This window comes from Berghia stephanieae, chromosome 8, assembly GCF_034508935.2.
Source record: "Berghia stephanieae isolate SIO BIC M18660-M18661 chromosome 8, UCSD_Bste_1.3, whole genome shotgun sequence".
NCBI classification, from domain to species: domain Eukaryota; kingdom Metazoa; phylum Mollusca; class Gastropoda; order Nudibranchia; family Aeolidiidae; genus Berghia; species Berghia stephanieae.
In genome coordinates, this window is record NC_088367.1 from 35612604 (window position 1) to 35628899 (window position 16296).

General features: G+C 34.9%; 2 protein-coding genes across 16 annotated transcripts in view; both read right to left on the minus strand.

The window, feature by feature from the left end:
* Positions 1-16296, minus strand: part of LOC144978577 (palmitoyltransferase ZDHHC17-like) — a 62103-nt gene that overhangs the window by 35740 nt on the left and 10067 nt on the right. For 2 of the 15 annotated variants that reach the window (XM_078924840.1, XM_078924830.1), the window contains exons 1-6: positions 13606-13952; positions 9027-9118; positions 4943-5169; positions 4551-4628; positions 3643-3713; positions 87-225 (exon numbers count right to left, since the gene is read on the minus strand). In XM_078924840.1, coding sequence (XP_078780966.1) covers positions 87-225; positions 3643-3713; positions 4551-4628; positions 4943-5169; positions 9027-9092 — 581 coding nt within the window. In that variant the 5' untranslated portion in view covers positions 9093-9118; positions 13606-13952. The other 13 variants (XM_078924833.1, XM_078924834.1, XM_078924839.1 and 10 more) reach the window with 12 other exon arrangements.
* Positions 10762-12579, minus strand: LOC144978990 (uncharacterized). Its single transcript, XM_078925609.1, has 2 exons — positions 12524-12579; positions 10762-11125 (listed from the first exon to the last, which is right to left on the minus strand). The coding sequence occupies exons 1-2, from the start codon at positions 12577-12579 to the stop codon at positions 10762-10764; spliced, it is 420 nt and encodes a 139-aa protein (XP_078781735.1).

Consider the following 16296-nt stretch of genomic DNA (forward strand, 5'->3'; position numbering starts at 1 on the left):
CGAAACAATATTGTAGAAGTTGATCTTAATTATACTTGGAATGGTTTATATATATATATGAATTAATATGGCTTTCTATGGCAAACCTGAAGACCCTGTTGGCAGCCCACATAAGAGGGGTCATGCCTATCTTATCCACCATGTCAACATCTTGTCCTTTGGCTATTAAATAGGCAACAATAGCTGTATGACCGAACTGACTAGCCAGATGGATGCAGCTACAACCTGTCAAAATCATATGAATGAGTAATAGAGTAAATGAATAAATACAGTTCATTCCGCTGAATTGCACATCGGTTAAACACACTCCCCGCTCATTACACATTCCCAGAAAATTGAATTTTTTCTTTATAATCATTACACCTTAATTCCATCTTGATTGGAGAAAAATATCTTTTAAAATATACAAAAGACTAATGAAAAAGTTTTAGCTTCTCCGCTTAATCGCACACTCTGCTTAATCGACACACGAACCTGAACTCCCAAGAATGTGCAATTAAGCAGATTTGATTCTAAATGTGTAAATAATAGACAAATACATAAAACTATAAATATAATATGAGTAAATGAATAAATGAGTAATTATATAAATTAATAACTAAATAAATGAAATAATCATATAATATTTGCAATAATTATCACCAATCAAATAAAAAGCACAATATAAAATGTATCTGTTGACGTCAATACACCGACTGAATTTGATTGGTCTGAGCTTGTTGTTTCTTTTAAACAATATGAAAATAAACTTTTAACATCTTGTATTGTGTTTGTTTAGTAATTTCTTAGAGTGTATTTTAAGCCATTGGTGTGTCAACTATTTTTATAAACTCTCTCGGGTTCACATGAATAGGCAATCAAACAAATTTGTTCCATTTACATTAATATCAGGCTCATGAGACTTAAAGAGCAGGTATTATCGAATTGCTTCTTATTTGCAAGGTTATTGATGAGTGTTTGGACATTCGTGCAAGCATAGCATTATCTTTAAAAGGTTTCAAAACTATAATTTGGTACAGTTGTCTATTTTAAAGTGATCAGGGTAACCGTTATTAGGACTTACTGACTGAGAACTAACTAACAGAGATTAAAGAATATATCTAAGAGGGGATTAAGAATGAAGAAGTATGAAAAAGAACACAGCAGAAACCAGTGGGAGAGGAAATAGGAAGAAGACGATGGAGGTGGATTGGACACACCCTTAGAAAGAATGACTCCACTATAACAAAGAAAGTATTGGATTGGTACCCTCAGGACAAAAGATCAAGGGGAAGGCCATGGGGAACATGGAGAAAAATTAAAGAAGCTGATATAGAGAGAAGTGATAAGACATGGAATGAGATTTTTTTTAAAAGTTAGCTCAGGATAGAGAAGGATGAAAACTGTTTGTCTGTGGCCTATACCCTTCCCGAGGGTGAAAAAGGCAATGATGATGATGATGATGATCTCCGTATTCACTAGAAATTACATATATGTCGTCAGATCAAAGAGAATGAAGAAAATCAACCTCATTTAGACTATGAAAACACTTGTGATGCGTCATTCAGCTATATTACACAATTTAGATATCTCAATGTAATGAGATGAGCCAAATCTTGGCATGCCTGACATTATTCTTTCATTTTCCAGCTTATGTTCAACATCAAGCAGTTTAAACCTTCTGTGTGCGGTTTAGATTTTACCTTTTCACCTTTTCTTCTGATCTATTATTACTTTTAAGTGTTCATTATTCATCTTATATGTGCAGATCAAAATAATGTATTTTGAAGAATTCAAAGTCTTAATCATTAGTGTTGAATTAATTAATATGCTTTTAATGAGAATGAATGTTGTCTCTAAAATGGCAAAATACTAAAAATTCATAATTCTAATCATTTTTGCTTTCGATTTAATATTGAGAGTTCAATGTGGCTATGTGGTCTTGTGGTATGACACTCGCTTTCGGATCAGAAGGTCCTGGGTTCAAGCCTCACTCAGTACATGTTGGGTTCATGGAAAAGGCTCTTTATTCACATTCTCTCACCCAGGCCTGTAAATGGTTGGTGAAAAAATTGTTGGAACTTTTTGAACATGCGAAAATAGACACAACAGGACAAAAATATGGATTAATTATTAAACACAACACAGATATGACATGTCCATTGACTAGTCAAATCATGTCACTTTCCCCTACTTATTTATAATGAGGTTCTTACTTATGGTACGAAAAAAAATCCCAATTATTTGAGGGCCCAGGTCTGAGTTAGTTGTAAAATGAAAGGAAGAGAAAAATTCCTACCCTTTTGAAGGATGTGTATCTAGTGCTTGACACGGGAAACTGCGTATCTTCGCTCCTGTTTGTTTATGTTAAATGTTTACGCTGATTCTTTCGTTTATTTGGATTAATTCTTATAGAAGAAGAAGAAGAAGAAGAAGGAAGAAGAAGAAGAAGAAAGAAAGAAGAAGAAGAAGAAGAAGAAGAAGAAGAAGAAGAAGAAGAAAAAGAAGAAGAAGAAAAAGAGAAGAAGAAGAGAAGAAGAAGAGAAGAAGAAGAAGAAGAAGAAGAAGAAGAAGAAGAAGAAGAAGAAGAAGAAGAAGAAGAAGAAGAAGAAGAAGAAGAAGAAGAAGAAGAAGAAGAAGAAGAAGAAGAAGAAGAAGAAGAAGAAGAAGAAAGAAAAAGAAAAAGAAGAAGAAGAAGAAGAAGAAGAAGAAGAAGAAGAAGAAGAAGAAGAAGAAGAAGAAGAAGAAGAAGAAGAAGAAGAAGAAGAAGAAGAAGAAGAAGAAGAAGAAGAAGAAGAAGAAGAAGAAGAAGAAGAAGACGACGACGACAAAGAAGAAGAGGAGGTGGTGCGGTCGTGTGAGAGTAGTGGCTATGTGAGAGCTTTCGAAGAAGAATATATATTTCGAAGAAAAATAATCATTTCGCATTATTTTTTTTCCGTCTCACATCCAGATGGAACCAATATGCATGTGTGTCGGTAGCAAAATAGAGAGAAACCTTCCGGTCCGAGAAGCTCTGACACACTTCTGTGCGTGCGTTATTTACTGACTAGGTTTGTGTTTGACGACTCACGCGAACTTCGCGACCCTCTCTCGCTGGCTGTGGCACAGTAGCCAGGCAGTGAATACATCCACGTCTAGCTGAGTGTGTAGGTGGCATGATAATATTATAGCTAACTGATAGACGGCCTAGTTTTGTTTTGTCTTTGATGCGACAAATAAAAAGTTGTTTGTTTTTTTTAAGTCGGCATTTGAAACGGAATAAAATCTGATTTTTTCGAGGAATGAAATAAAAGTCTTTTATTTTATTTTTTATTGGTTCTGTTCTTTGACGTTACGAATTTTATTTTTACTAATAAATTTTTTAAATAGCACTTATAGAGCAAAATCGTACTGTCCGAAATCCGGCAATAATCGGAAGATTTATAGGCCTGTCTCACCATGCTCAGGTGTCAAATGGGTACCTGGCCGGTAACAGTGGAAAAAATTGTAATAAAACATCGCCTAACAGGCGTCATGTTTCGCTCTACTTAAGCATCATGTCTCGCTCTACATGTTATGTGTTGCTATTGGTAAAGCGTTTTGAGAGCGTTTAGTGGATATCGCACTATATGAAAGCTCAAGTTTTTGAGGGTTTTAAAAAAAGTTTAATTCTAATCTTACCTTCTCCATCCCTGAGGGACGGATCAGCCCCATAAGACATCAGCTGTACAACCATTGTCAAATGACCTTGTCTGTCAAATTTAATGCAAGAAATAAAGCAAACTTAAATATTCAACCGTATCTTCTAAAATCTTTTCCAACTTGCAAGTAAAATATATGTATCGCTAATGATCCCTTTATATATATTATAATCAAATAAGTGTTTCAAGCTCTAAAACAGGTGTATGCATGAAAGTCATAAATTTCACTGTTCTTTTTTTTTTTAATTTAAACCTCAGGAATGAGAGACATCCAATGTTTGTCATCACTTTGCCAGTTAAGTTTTATATATATACACATTAAACATAGGCATAGGGATATTGGCCTTTAAGTTATTAGCTTTAAAAAAAAAAAGAAAAGAAAAAATAATTTTAAAAAAATAATAATAAAGAAAGAAAGAAAGAAAGAAAGAAAGAAAGAAAGATAGAAATATATAAATAAATAAATAAATAAATAAATAAATAAATAAATTGCACTATTATTATTATAATTATCATAAAACCTATCTGTCAGCATAAATTTTATGCACTTTTAAGCAGGTCATGAAAGTCTTGTATCATTAAAAATTTCTAAATTTCTAGAAAAACTGATCTATACACAGAGTTATTTCAAGGTGTAACTCGAATGATGACTTTTCTGCGCCTCCATTTAAACAGGTTTGGTGAAAAAAACTATTAGACATGATCTGAAAGTTGAAAATGTGAGAAAAACCAAGTCCTCATAAAGATTTACATCTTGTGGCTAATAAAGAGTTATTCGTTCTTCTTTTTTTCATTCTCCTCTTAATTTATTTTTTTAAAACAAAAAGAAAACAGCATTTAAACAACAGCTCAATATTCCTCCCCAATAATTATTTTAACCATAATAACCTGGTGGCCCAGTGCAATGGTGTCGCGTCCAAGAACCCTCCAATCCTGTCCACTATTGCTCCTTTTGACATGAAGTAACTGATATGAAAGAAATTTAAGAAGAAAAAAGGCTATTACTTCTATTCATTTTATAAATCGAAGCACAAAAACAAGATTGACTATAGTATTAATATCACGACTGGATGGAGACTTGATTGTCAATAAATATGAACAAATGAAAATTATTGCGTATGAAAAGAGAAAAAATATTTCTTTGGTCATATCAGAAAACTATTGTTGACTGTAGAGTACTTCAATTTTGTTAAAATTTTTGTGAACATGGATTTCAACTAATAAACTTAGATTTGTGTGATGACAATTATAGCTGTCATCAAATCATTCAAAAATCATACCTGACAATGTCTGTTCGGTTATTTATGGCAGCCCAATGTAATAAGCTGACATTCTCGTGGTCCATCTGGTTCACATCATAGCCAGCCTCTATCAACTGCTGGACTCTCTGAATGATGCCATACTGAGTTGCCCTCACAATATCAAAAGCGTTGTAATCTTCTTGACCTTGGCTAAAAGGATGAGGCTCTGATGGTGACTTTTCTGTATCTTCTTTGAAAGAATTATTCTGTAACAGTAAAGCATGACATGAAATAAGTTTTTAAAAAGATATAAAGGTATCATGAAAAAAAAAAGACCAAAAAGCAGAGTGCTCAAATCGTATCATAAATTAACATATCCATGTATGTAAAACTTTTCATGCTTAAAAACATAAATCTATATTTGAAAACTGTAAAATTTTAATGTTTTGCATTTTAGAAACATAATAAAATCGTCACAACCTCTTTTCACTTACACCAACCTGAACAAAATAGTCCTACTCTCCTAATAGGAAGCAACAATGGTCTGTCATGAACTCTTTACAATAGCAAAATATCATGACAGCTGAATGCATTTATTTTCCTTTAAAGAGCACTTATCTACCACATTGTAACACGCTACTGAACTCTAACAACTCTTAAACAAAATAGTCGCATACCCCTATACTATAAGAGTGATAATCAACATGGTCCTGTACATGACTCTGTGAAAGTCAATACAAAAATAATAATGAAACGCTCAACTCAAGACAATGACAATTAATCACATTGTATACGAGGGTCAAACTGAAACGTCCATTACATTGCCTTAATAAATGATACTGCAGCCCATCCACACTTATAATTAATAAAATATGGTCTTGACAGGGAATATAGGAAAAATAACAAAAAAAAAAACATTTCACATCGATAAAATGATAGCTTCAACTATCATTTGGACTCAAAAATCTACCATTATCGAATAATCAATTATCTAAACTACTCATTCATTGTTTTAAATAAGAAATAAGATTGCCATACTATCACTACCACTGCTCATGACTATGAATAATACTTAGCATTTAAAAGTATGATTGATTGAATGATATGAAATAAAATCTTTCTCTATGAAAAAAATAAAACAAAAAAAAAAACAACAAACCAGGTATTTCATATTCAAAAGATACCATTCTATTACAAAATAGGCTTCACAGTTTTTGTCTTCATTAAAAAAATGAGCTAGGAAAACAAAAAAAGAAACAGGACTTACCATTAATCATTAGAAAAATAGGATCACTTTTTTTTAACTGGAATTTAATGAAAAATTAGTTAAAAAATTTATTGTCAACATTTAGAACCACTACAGCACTGACAACAACTGACTCATGGTAAAAATACAATCTCTCAACCACCATCAATTCCCTGACCATGATCACATGAAAAAAAAGACCTAGAATTGATAGATAAGAGAATTGATAATAAGAAATGTTAATGGTTTTGACATTGGTTAAATTGGACCAATTTCCCAGCTATTAAAAAGGTGAAAAATGCCAGTTGACATTTTAGTGCAAATCCATAAACTGAATTTGATTGAAGCATTTAGATGAAAAAAATAAATTTGCATCATTTTTCTTGATTACAAAAACACTAAAGTTTACATTTGTTACACATATTACCATTGACTACTGCAACTATTCATTATAGGACTTTTAACGATTATTGAGTTGGTATAATTTACAAGATTTAGAGCTTTAACATTTAGCCATTTCTGCGCAATAAAAGACAAGACAGTAAAGTATTGATTTACAATTATGTTACAGGAAAGTCAAATCTACAATTTTGATACTATTTTCCTCTATCTTCTTTGAAAATTGGCCTTAGCAGGTTTTTAAAGTCGGCTATTCATTAAAAAAAATCATCTCTATGAAAAAAAAACAAAAAAAAACAAACAAACCAGGGCGACTTTCCTTTCAGAGTCCTTAGTGTACAAAATAGGGGGACTTCACTTGTTTTGTTTGTCTTTTTGGGGGGAGGGGGGGGGGGGGGGGGGGGGGGGGGGGGGGGGGGGGGGGGGGGGATTTTGTAATGATAAAATAAATTTAAGATTTTTTTTAAACGGGAAAAGAAATAGTTAAGATTAGTGGTCAACTAGTTTGACCACTACAGCACTGACTAGAACACAGCTGACTCATTGGTAAAATAATACAATCTCCAACCACCATCAATTTCCCTGACCATGATCACATTGAAAAAAAAGAAGACCTAGAATTGATAGATAGAGAGAATTGATAGATAAGAAAGTGTTAATGGGGTTTTGACATTGGGTTAAATGTGGACCAATTTCCCAGCTATTTAAAAAGGTGGAAAAATGCCAGTTTGACATTTTAGTGTCAAATTCCATAAACTTGAATTTGATTGAAGCCATTTAGGATGAAAAAAATAAATTTGGCATCAGTTTTTCTTGAGTTACAAAAACACTAAAGTTTTACTATTTGTTACACATATTACCATTTGACTACTGGCATATATTTCAGATTATAGGACTTTTTTAAACGATTTATTTGATGTTTTGTGTATAATTTACTAAGAGTTTTATGAGGCTTATGACACATTTAGCTCATTTCTGCGCAAGTAAAAGGGAAGAAAATGGGACAGTAAAAAAGTTCTTGATTTACAATTCAGTGCTCTTAACAGGTGAAAGTCAAAAAGTCTGAAAATTTTGATACTATTTTCCTCTATCTTCTTTGAAAATTGGCCTTAGCAGGTTTTTAAAGTCGGCTATTCATTAAAAAAATCATCTCTATGAAAAAAAAACAAAAAAAAAAAACAAACAAACCAGGGCGACTTTCCTTTCAGAGTCCTTAGTGTACAAAATAGGGGGACTTCACTTGTTTTGTTTGTCTTTTTTGGGGGAGGGGGGGGGGGGGAGGGGGGGGGGGGGGGGGGGGGGGGTAATTTGTAATGATAAAATAAATTTAAGATTTTTTTTAAACGGGAAAAGAAATAGTTAAGATTAGTGGTCAACAGTTTGACCACTACAGCACTGACTAGAACACAGCTGACTCATTGGTAAAATAATACAATCTCCAACCACCATCAATTTCCCTGACCATGATCACATTGAAAAAAAAGAAGACCTAGAATTGATAGATAGAGAGAATTGATAGATAGAGAAAGTGTTAATGGGGTTTTGACATTGGGTTAAATGTGGACCAATTTCCCAGCTATTTAAAAAGGTGGAAAAATGCCAGTTTGACATTTTAGTGTCAAATTCCATAAACTTGAATTTGATTGAAGCCATTTAGGATGAAAAAAATAAATTTGGCATCAGTTTTTCTTGAGTTACAAAAACACTAAATTTTACTATTTGTTACACATATTACCATTTGACTACTGGCATATATTTCAGATTATAGGACTTTTTTAAACGATTTATTTGATGTTTTGTGTATAATTTACTAAGAGTTTTATGAGGCTTATGACACATTTAGCTCATTTCTGCGCAAGTAAAAGGGAAGAAAATGGGACAGTAAAAAAGTTCTTGATTTACAATTCAGTGCTCTTAACAGGTGAAAGTCAAAAAGTCTGAAAATTTTGCACCCCCCCCCCCCCCCCACGCACACACACACACACACACACCAATCTGTCGGTCAAACTCTAAACTAAATCCAAAATGACAAAACAAAAAAAACATTTATATTTTAAGAAAAATTTTATAAGTTGTAAATATTTCATCCATACATTTTAACACCAAGAATGTTACTTATCCGCTACTACATAAAATAAAGATATGATAAATTTTTGCCTCAAAGGTCATATCATTCTCATGCCTTATGCTAGAACTTATTGGTTGTTGCAGCCAAGTGGTTTTACAAATTATTAGACTCATGAATTTAAATAAATTGCAAAATAGAAAAAAAAAAAGAATTAAAAATTAGCCAATCCTTCTTTGTTTCCTCAGTCGATCATACTATTTCACAACAATCAGATTTTTCTCAATTTTTCTCCAAAGTTTGATTTGTTTACCTTTCGTATTATCATTTTCAAAGGTTTCTTTCACTTAACAAATCACAATGAAACACTTTTGGAGATGACTGTTAAAGGATTGAAATTGAAATGTACTCACATCATCAATCAACAATGGATCCAAAGGATTGCAAGACGCATCCTTTTCTTCAGTGGGTGACATCATGATGGGACCACTTTATCCAGATCTGACTATAAAGAAAATGGAAGGCCTTCTGTAAGCTTGTCGTGCTAAGGGAAACAACCCAAGTATTCCTTTAACCAATCCTAAAAAAAAAAATCAAACCTAGGACCTTTAACTATAAGGGAATAACAAACACCCTAGGACCTTTAGACTAAGACCTGTCCTATGCCTATTATTATAATGGAAAAAAAAAAAAACCTCTGACCTCGAGTTGAGCTAAAAAAAAAAAAAAAAGAAGCCTAGGATTGCTTTGGACTACCTTTCAATACTCTGTCCCCACAGTTTTTCGCAGCCACAAATGGCAAATTGTGGTCGTAAATTTTACCCTTGGCCGCAAATGACTGCAACATTCTATTTCAGCCGCAAATTTGTCCATCTTAGGCTATATCTTTTTATAGATGTATTATTTTTTTCTTTTCTCAGCACTCTATATTAGATTTCAGTACTTGATTCCCCCCCCACCTTTCCACTATGAGTGTTGTATGGAATAGTAGTTGTCGCTGAGTCAGCCATATGGCACGAAGATAGTATGTTTTTAGAACCACAACCATTCCAACTCACATTACATTACAATAGACGGCACTGAGAAGATGTAGAGATGATGGCCATCTTGGTACAAAATTGACTGTTCTGAAATTTGTTCTTTCTTGTTTTGTTTTTTGTTTTTTATGGGAGGGGTTTCTTGGCGGGTCTTCTAGCCTCCCATGGTGGGCAGAGTTCATGTGTTGTCGTCTATCACCTCTATCTGATTTCCCTTTCCATGCTGCTCTCTGTATTTTTCTGGATTAAGATTGCTCTTTTTTTTTCCTGGTGCTGTTGGGGTTAATTGTTTCCATTGGCCACGATCCTGGGCTAGAGTTTTGAAGCTGTCAAGATCTTGTTGTTACTTTAGTACGGACGGCACTACAGTATTTCATAGTTCTTCAGGTATTATTATTTGGCCTCATCTGAATCCAGAAATTTCTGATATGTAGAGCGATCCGGGTTCAGGATAGTTACTATTGATGTTGGTGGTCTCTCTACATATTTGTTGCTATGAAGGAAATATTCTGTCATTGTAGTTTGGGCTGGGATGTTATCTTCTCGACGTAAGATGTGACCAAATAGCCTCCATCGCTGTTCTTTTATTATTGTACTCAGGTGTTGGACTCTGGCTTTTTCTTATAGATCAGTATTTGTAATTGTCTCTGGCCAATAGATTCCGGTTATGCGACGTAATTGTTTGCGGTGGTATGAATCGAAACTCTCTAAGTTCTTTTTTGTGAGGCCCCAGGTTCCACAATTATATGTCAATTTCGGAATAATCAGTGCCTCATAAATCTGTATTCATTTATTCTCACTGACGATGTTATTTCTATTCCATAAATTTTGGAGTTGGTTGAATGCATTCGTGGCCAGCTGCTTTCGTTTTCTGATGTCTTCATTTTCGTTGTTCAAATGCCTAGTTTATGTACACTTATCCATTCATTTACATCTCTGTTGATTTTTGTATATTCTGTTTTGGATTGATTCAATTTCAGATTCCATGCTTCTATGGTAGTTGATATTATTGGTGTGTATATTTTCGCTTGATGTTCTGATTCAAAGATTAGGTCTGTATCATCTGCATATATATCAATTCATGAGTGATCTTTATTGGTGGTAATTTTGGTCATAGATTTGTCATGGCCGATTCGAGGTATATCGTGAATAGAATGGGACTCAAGCTGTCTACTTGAGGGGATCCGATTGAGGTTGATTCAAATAGTAATGTAGTATTTGATAATAGGTATCTTATGAGTGTCACGTGATCTTTGTCCAAGAATGAGTCAAGGATTGATAACAACTTGGTTTTACATATGGTGATGGTGTCGAAAGCTGTATTCATATCGATTCCAAGTATGGTAAATTCTTCTTTATATTTCTCCGTTCTGGTTTTCAGCAATCGATGGGCCAATACTATGTCTGCAGTGCTTTTATCTCTTCTAAACCTGCTTTGTGATGGTGAAAGATATTCCTCTACCTTTTCTCTAATTCTGTTGAGCGTGATTGTGCTTAAAACATTTCTTAGCATGGATAATAATACGATAGGTCGCAAATTTTCTAAAGGGCCTTTCGTTTTATTTGGTTTGTTTAGCAGAATGAGTTTTCCACTTCCAAGATTGAGAACTTGTTTTGTCTTAAATATCTTATTATACATATCAGCTTATATTTGCATGCCTTCGTCGTCAAGACATTTTAGTTCTTCTGCTCTAACACCATCTAGACCTGGCGTTATGTTGTTCTTGAGCTTTTGTATGGCTTCACTTATTTCTTGGGGCAGTATAGGCGTTTCAAGCTCTGAATTAGTAGACTCTTGAATACCCTTGTAGAAGGGTGTGTTGTTTTATTGTTGTATTTCTTTGTTTTTTTATGTCTTTGTTTTTTTGGGTTTTTTTGTTCCAGATTCGGAATTCAAAGATTTTATTTTAGTTAAAAATTTGTGAAAATGTGCTTATATTATTCAGAAAAGGATATTGTGTTCAAATTTAAATGCATTATATCACTTGTTAAGTATGCACAGAATAATGTAAATGTTGCTGTTCGAAGCCACTACCACATCATCTCATTCATCTGTGGTGTTTCATTCATCCTGTTTTGTTGATAAAGGAGAAACCTGAAACGTTCATTTGATCGGTTTTTGTAAACAAATTGAAGCTTACATTCAATTTCACATTATCATTTATTTCTTACTGCTGCTGCCACTCACTAATGATTATACTTATACCAACATACCTTATTTAATATTTTTTGTATTTATTTTCAATTCCATTGTATTTATTTTCCAACAACAGTCTACACGTTTTTATATTTCACTTTCTATATTGCATTACACAGTTCCTCCCCACCTCCCCTCCTTTCACTTAAATAATTCCACACTTTTTTTAAATATCTAGTATTTTCTATTTTAATTTGTGCTTCCTTACAAAGGAGCATACTATTTCTTGCCAACCAATGTTTTGTTTATTCATCTTAACTACGCCACTACCACATCATCTCATTTATCTGTGGTGTTTCATTCATCCTGTTTTGTTGATAAAAGGGAAACCCGAAACGTTCATTTGATCTGTTTTTGTAATTATATTGAAGCTTACATTCAATTTCACATTATTATTTCTTTAAGTATGCACAGTGTTATTAAACTTGATTCATAGGACCACATGTTATTTAACCTGTTTGAATTTTGTAAAACCTGCGGCAAAATTTGCAATTTTTCATGATGAAAATGTTGCTGCTTGAAGCTCGAAGGAAAAAATAAAGATAAGTATTGAATTGTAAGCTTCAATTTATTAGACAAAGACAGATCCTGTGGACATTTCGAGTTTAGCATGTAGACAACAGGTATATATATATATATATATATATATATATATAAATCATCTTTAATCGCTTACAGACAGGACTGTAATTTGAGGGACATACTCATTAGGAGTCGCATGACGATGGACATGGCCAATAATCAACGTAAGACATAGCCTTGTGGACGTTGAAGATGCATGACATGCCCACATTTATTCGTGGAAAACTCCATCAATTTCCCGGATAGAGTGTGGGATATGAGGCACGCCTTCACCTGCACTGATCACAATTTGATCTACGCAATCATCTGCAAATGTTGCCACAAGACATACGTGGGGGAAACGGGCAAGAGATCAAGCGACAGGTTTGGACAACATCTGCAGTCCATCGAAAATGACGAGGACAAACCTGTCGCCCACCACTTCAATGTTTCCAGTCATCAAGGATTGCATGACATCCAAATTGCCGTCCACACAATTAAACAACATAGAAATTACAGAGAGGCAGAACTGATACTTCAACTTAACACCCTGTCACCTCAAGGCATGAACTCGAGACTGGACCTCATCTGAATATTAAACAACCTTTATCTCTTGCCCCTCGGCCACCCTTTGTCTATATTTCACATTACACACGACCATCACTACCACAGCTACTACTACTATTTTACTTTTACTACTACTACTCCAACTACTACTGCTATTAGCACTACAAATAAAATGACGGCCATCTTACCAGAACAACTAGACTTACAATGAAATACATGCATTCAAAGAAAAGCCCACTAAAATACACTAAAACACCAATCTACAAACTCAAACATCTTCAAATATCCATTTGCATCCTGCACTATCAAAGACTGGAACACTCTTCCCGAATCATGTGTGAACACAACAGATTTAGAAACATTCAAATGAAGATTATCAAAATTCTCCAGCCTAAATACCAACAATGGCTGTCCATCACACTCTCTCCGCCCTCGAAAACAAATATTCAGAATTGAGTCGACTTCAAGTAACATTCAGATTCAGATTCACTACTGCTGCTGCTACTACCACTGCTAGAGTATCAATAATAACAATAATAGTTTTACTATAACACCCAACTGTTTCTAATACTTTATTCCAATTCCATTTTATCAATATTCCAATATAGTCTCAATTTTATTCTATCTCACACTCTATATTGCACGACACATCCTCCTTTTTAGATGATTTCCTGAATTGCACACCTTTCATCAATATTTAATGTCATATTTCAATTCATACTTCCTTATGAAAGGGCAATCTATTTCCTGTCCCATCATTGATTTTATTTATTCACCTAACTACGCGATTTTCCACATATCTCATTCGTCCTTAGTGTTTCATTCATTGTGTTTTGTTGATAAAGGGGAATCCCAAAACGTCCACAGTAATCTGTCTTCGTCTAATAAATTGAAGCTTACAACTTGCGATTCAATATTTCTCGAAATTTTTCATGGTAAAAATTTGCAAATTCTGGGGTTTAAAATATGACAACAACAAAAAAAACTGCGGGGACAGAATACTTCAACGACCCCCCCCCCCCCCCCCCCCCCCAAATGGCAGCGGAGGACCAAAATAATGGCCAGCTCTATTTCTCCGAACGCTCAGGAATATAAACTTAAACTCTATTTCTCCGAATGGTCGACTGATGGGTTACGGACGCGAGGTCGATGCAAAAGTAAATGCTCAGTGTGGACAGGGAATTCTCACGAATCATCAAGCTAACGTTTTTTAAGCATGTTGACAAAGACGGATTGTACTATCGCAAATACTCCAACTCCATGGCGCCTTCACTTTTGCACTTCACGCTGCACTGTCAAAGAGAGAAACCTAACTAAATAGCAAAGCCAGTCTCAAGACGGGAACAGAGGTTGAAAGCACAAACTCAAGATAGAAGTCTAACTGGAAGCACAAGCACTGGCAAAAGACTCCCCCCCCCCCCCCCCCCCCCCCCAAAAAAAAAAAAAAAAAAAAAAAAAAAAAGCATACACATTCCATTCACACAGACATTTTCGCAAATAACGAAAAATATTTGGAGGAAAATAGAGATCAAGTTTACTTTCCCGAGCATTCGGAGTAGAAATGTCTATAGTCACTTCTCAAAATAATGGTCATAATTAGGAAATTCTAAACTTTAACTAATCTATCAAGGTTTGTTCTAAACAATTTTAAATGCTACAAGCTCTAGATAGATACTCTCTCTCTAGAATCGGAATATTGACAAATTGAAAAGAATAAAATAAAAACAATAATCTAAGAAGACGTCTCTCTATCTCTAGATTAGATTAAACGCCTGACAAAAGATCCACGGTGAAAATACTAATTGAAAGAGATGAACGCTACCCCGAGGACCTTCCCACGAAAATGGTTTTGAAAAATCGTTGAGATCTTATAGTTCTCCGCTTTATACAAAATAAATTTCCATCTGCCTTGGAATTTCACAATCAAGGAGGATATCAGTCAGCAAGTCCCAAATTTCCAGTTAAAATCTAAGTTCAATCAATCCGTCACTACGGCTAGGAAACTTTGCGGAATTTTACAGTTAACTCCCTTGACACGACCCACCAAAATCAATGATAATGACTTGGATCGTGGCCATGACGTAACTATGATGTGGTGGTGGTTGTAGTATTAGTGATTGTGATGATGATGTGGTGGTGGTGGTGGTTGTAGTAGCAGTGGTAGTGATGGTGGTTGAAGTGGTAGTGATGATGATGATGTGGTGGTGGTTGTAGTGGTAGTGATGATAATGTGGTGGTGGTGGTTGTAGTGGTAGTGATGATGATGATGTGGTGGTGGTGTAGTAGAGGTAGTGATGATGATGTCGTGATGGTGGTGGTTGCAGTGGTAGTGACGATGGTTGTAGTAGTAGTGATGATGTGGGGGTTGGACGGAAAGGGGGGGGGGGGGGGGGGGGGGGGGGGGGGGGGGGGGGGGGGGGGGGGGGGAGTATCCTTGGAACAAATTGACCTCACTGGAATTTGACGGAAGATGCCAGGAACCCGAGTTTGGCACTACTACTACTACTACTACTACTACTACTTCTACTACTACTACTACTACTACTACTACTACTACTACTACTACTACTACTACTACTACTACTACTACTACTACTACTACTACTATATAGCTCTATATAAGTTTTCAGCATTATTATTACTACTACTACTACTACTACTACTACTACTACTACTACTACTACTACTACTACTACTACTACTACTACTACTGCCATCACCACCATCACATTGAGGTGCTTCTTTTTCACAAAGTTATGTTCGTTGTTACTCATCAAAGTTCAGTATTGACTATCAAACTGCCCACTACTGTAAAAAAGAAACAGACAAAATCCCCCAAAAGTCTTCTCTCTCTCTCTCTCTCTCTCTCTCTCTCTCTCTCTCTCTCTCTCTCTCTCTCTCTCTCTCTCTCTCTCTCTCTCTCTCTCTCTGTGTGTGTGTGTGTGTGTGTGTTTGTGTGTGTGTGTCTTCTCTCTCCCGTTGTTGTATTTTAAGTCCATCTAAAATAAAGTTTTGTGTACGTTTACTTCTAAACAAAGCTTAACTAGTCATCTCATCAGATTTATAATTTGAATATGATATAGGCTATTTATTAGTAAATCATCACTCCGACACATTTAATGAGTTATATAATTACAACTCGTCTCTTACATCACTGCCCCATTGCATACGGTCTTTACTAACTCTCACTAACACACTGCCTACACACTACACAGCACTAGGCTAGTTATTGGCCTTAACCACCCCGGCCATAGCCCTAATACTGGCCAAAGCACCAGGATGATTGACCTTAGGGGTTAAGGCTTGGAATAAAAATAGATG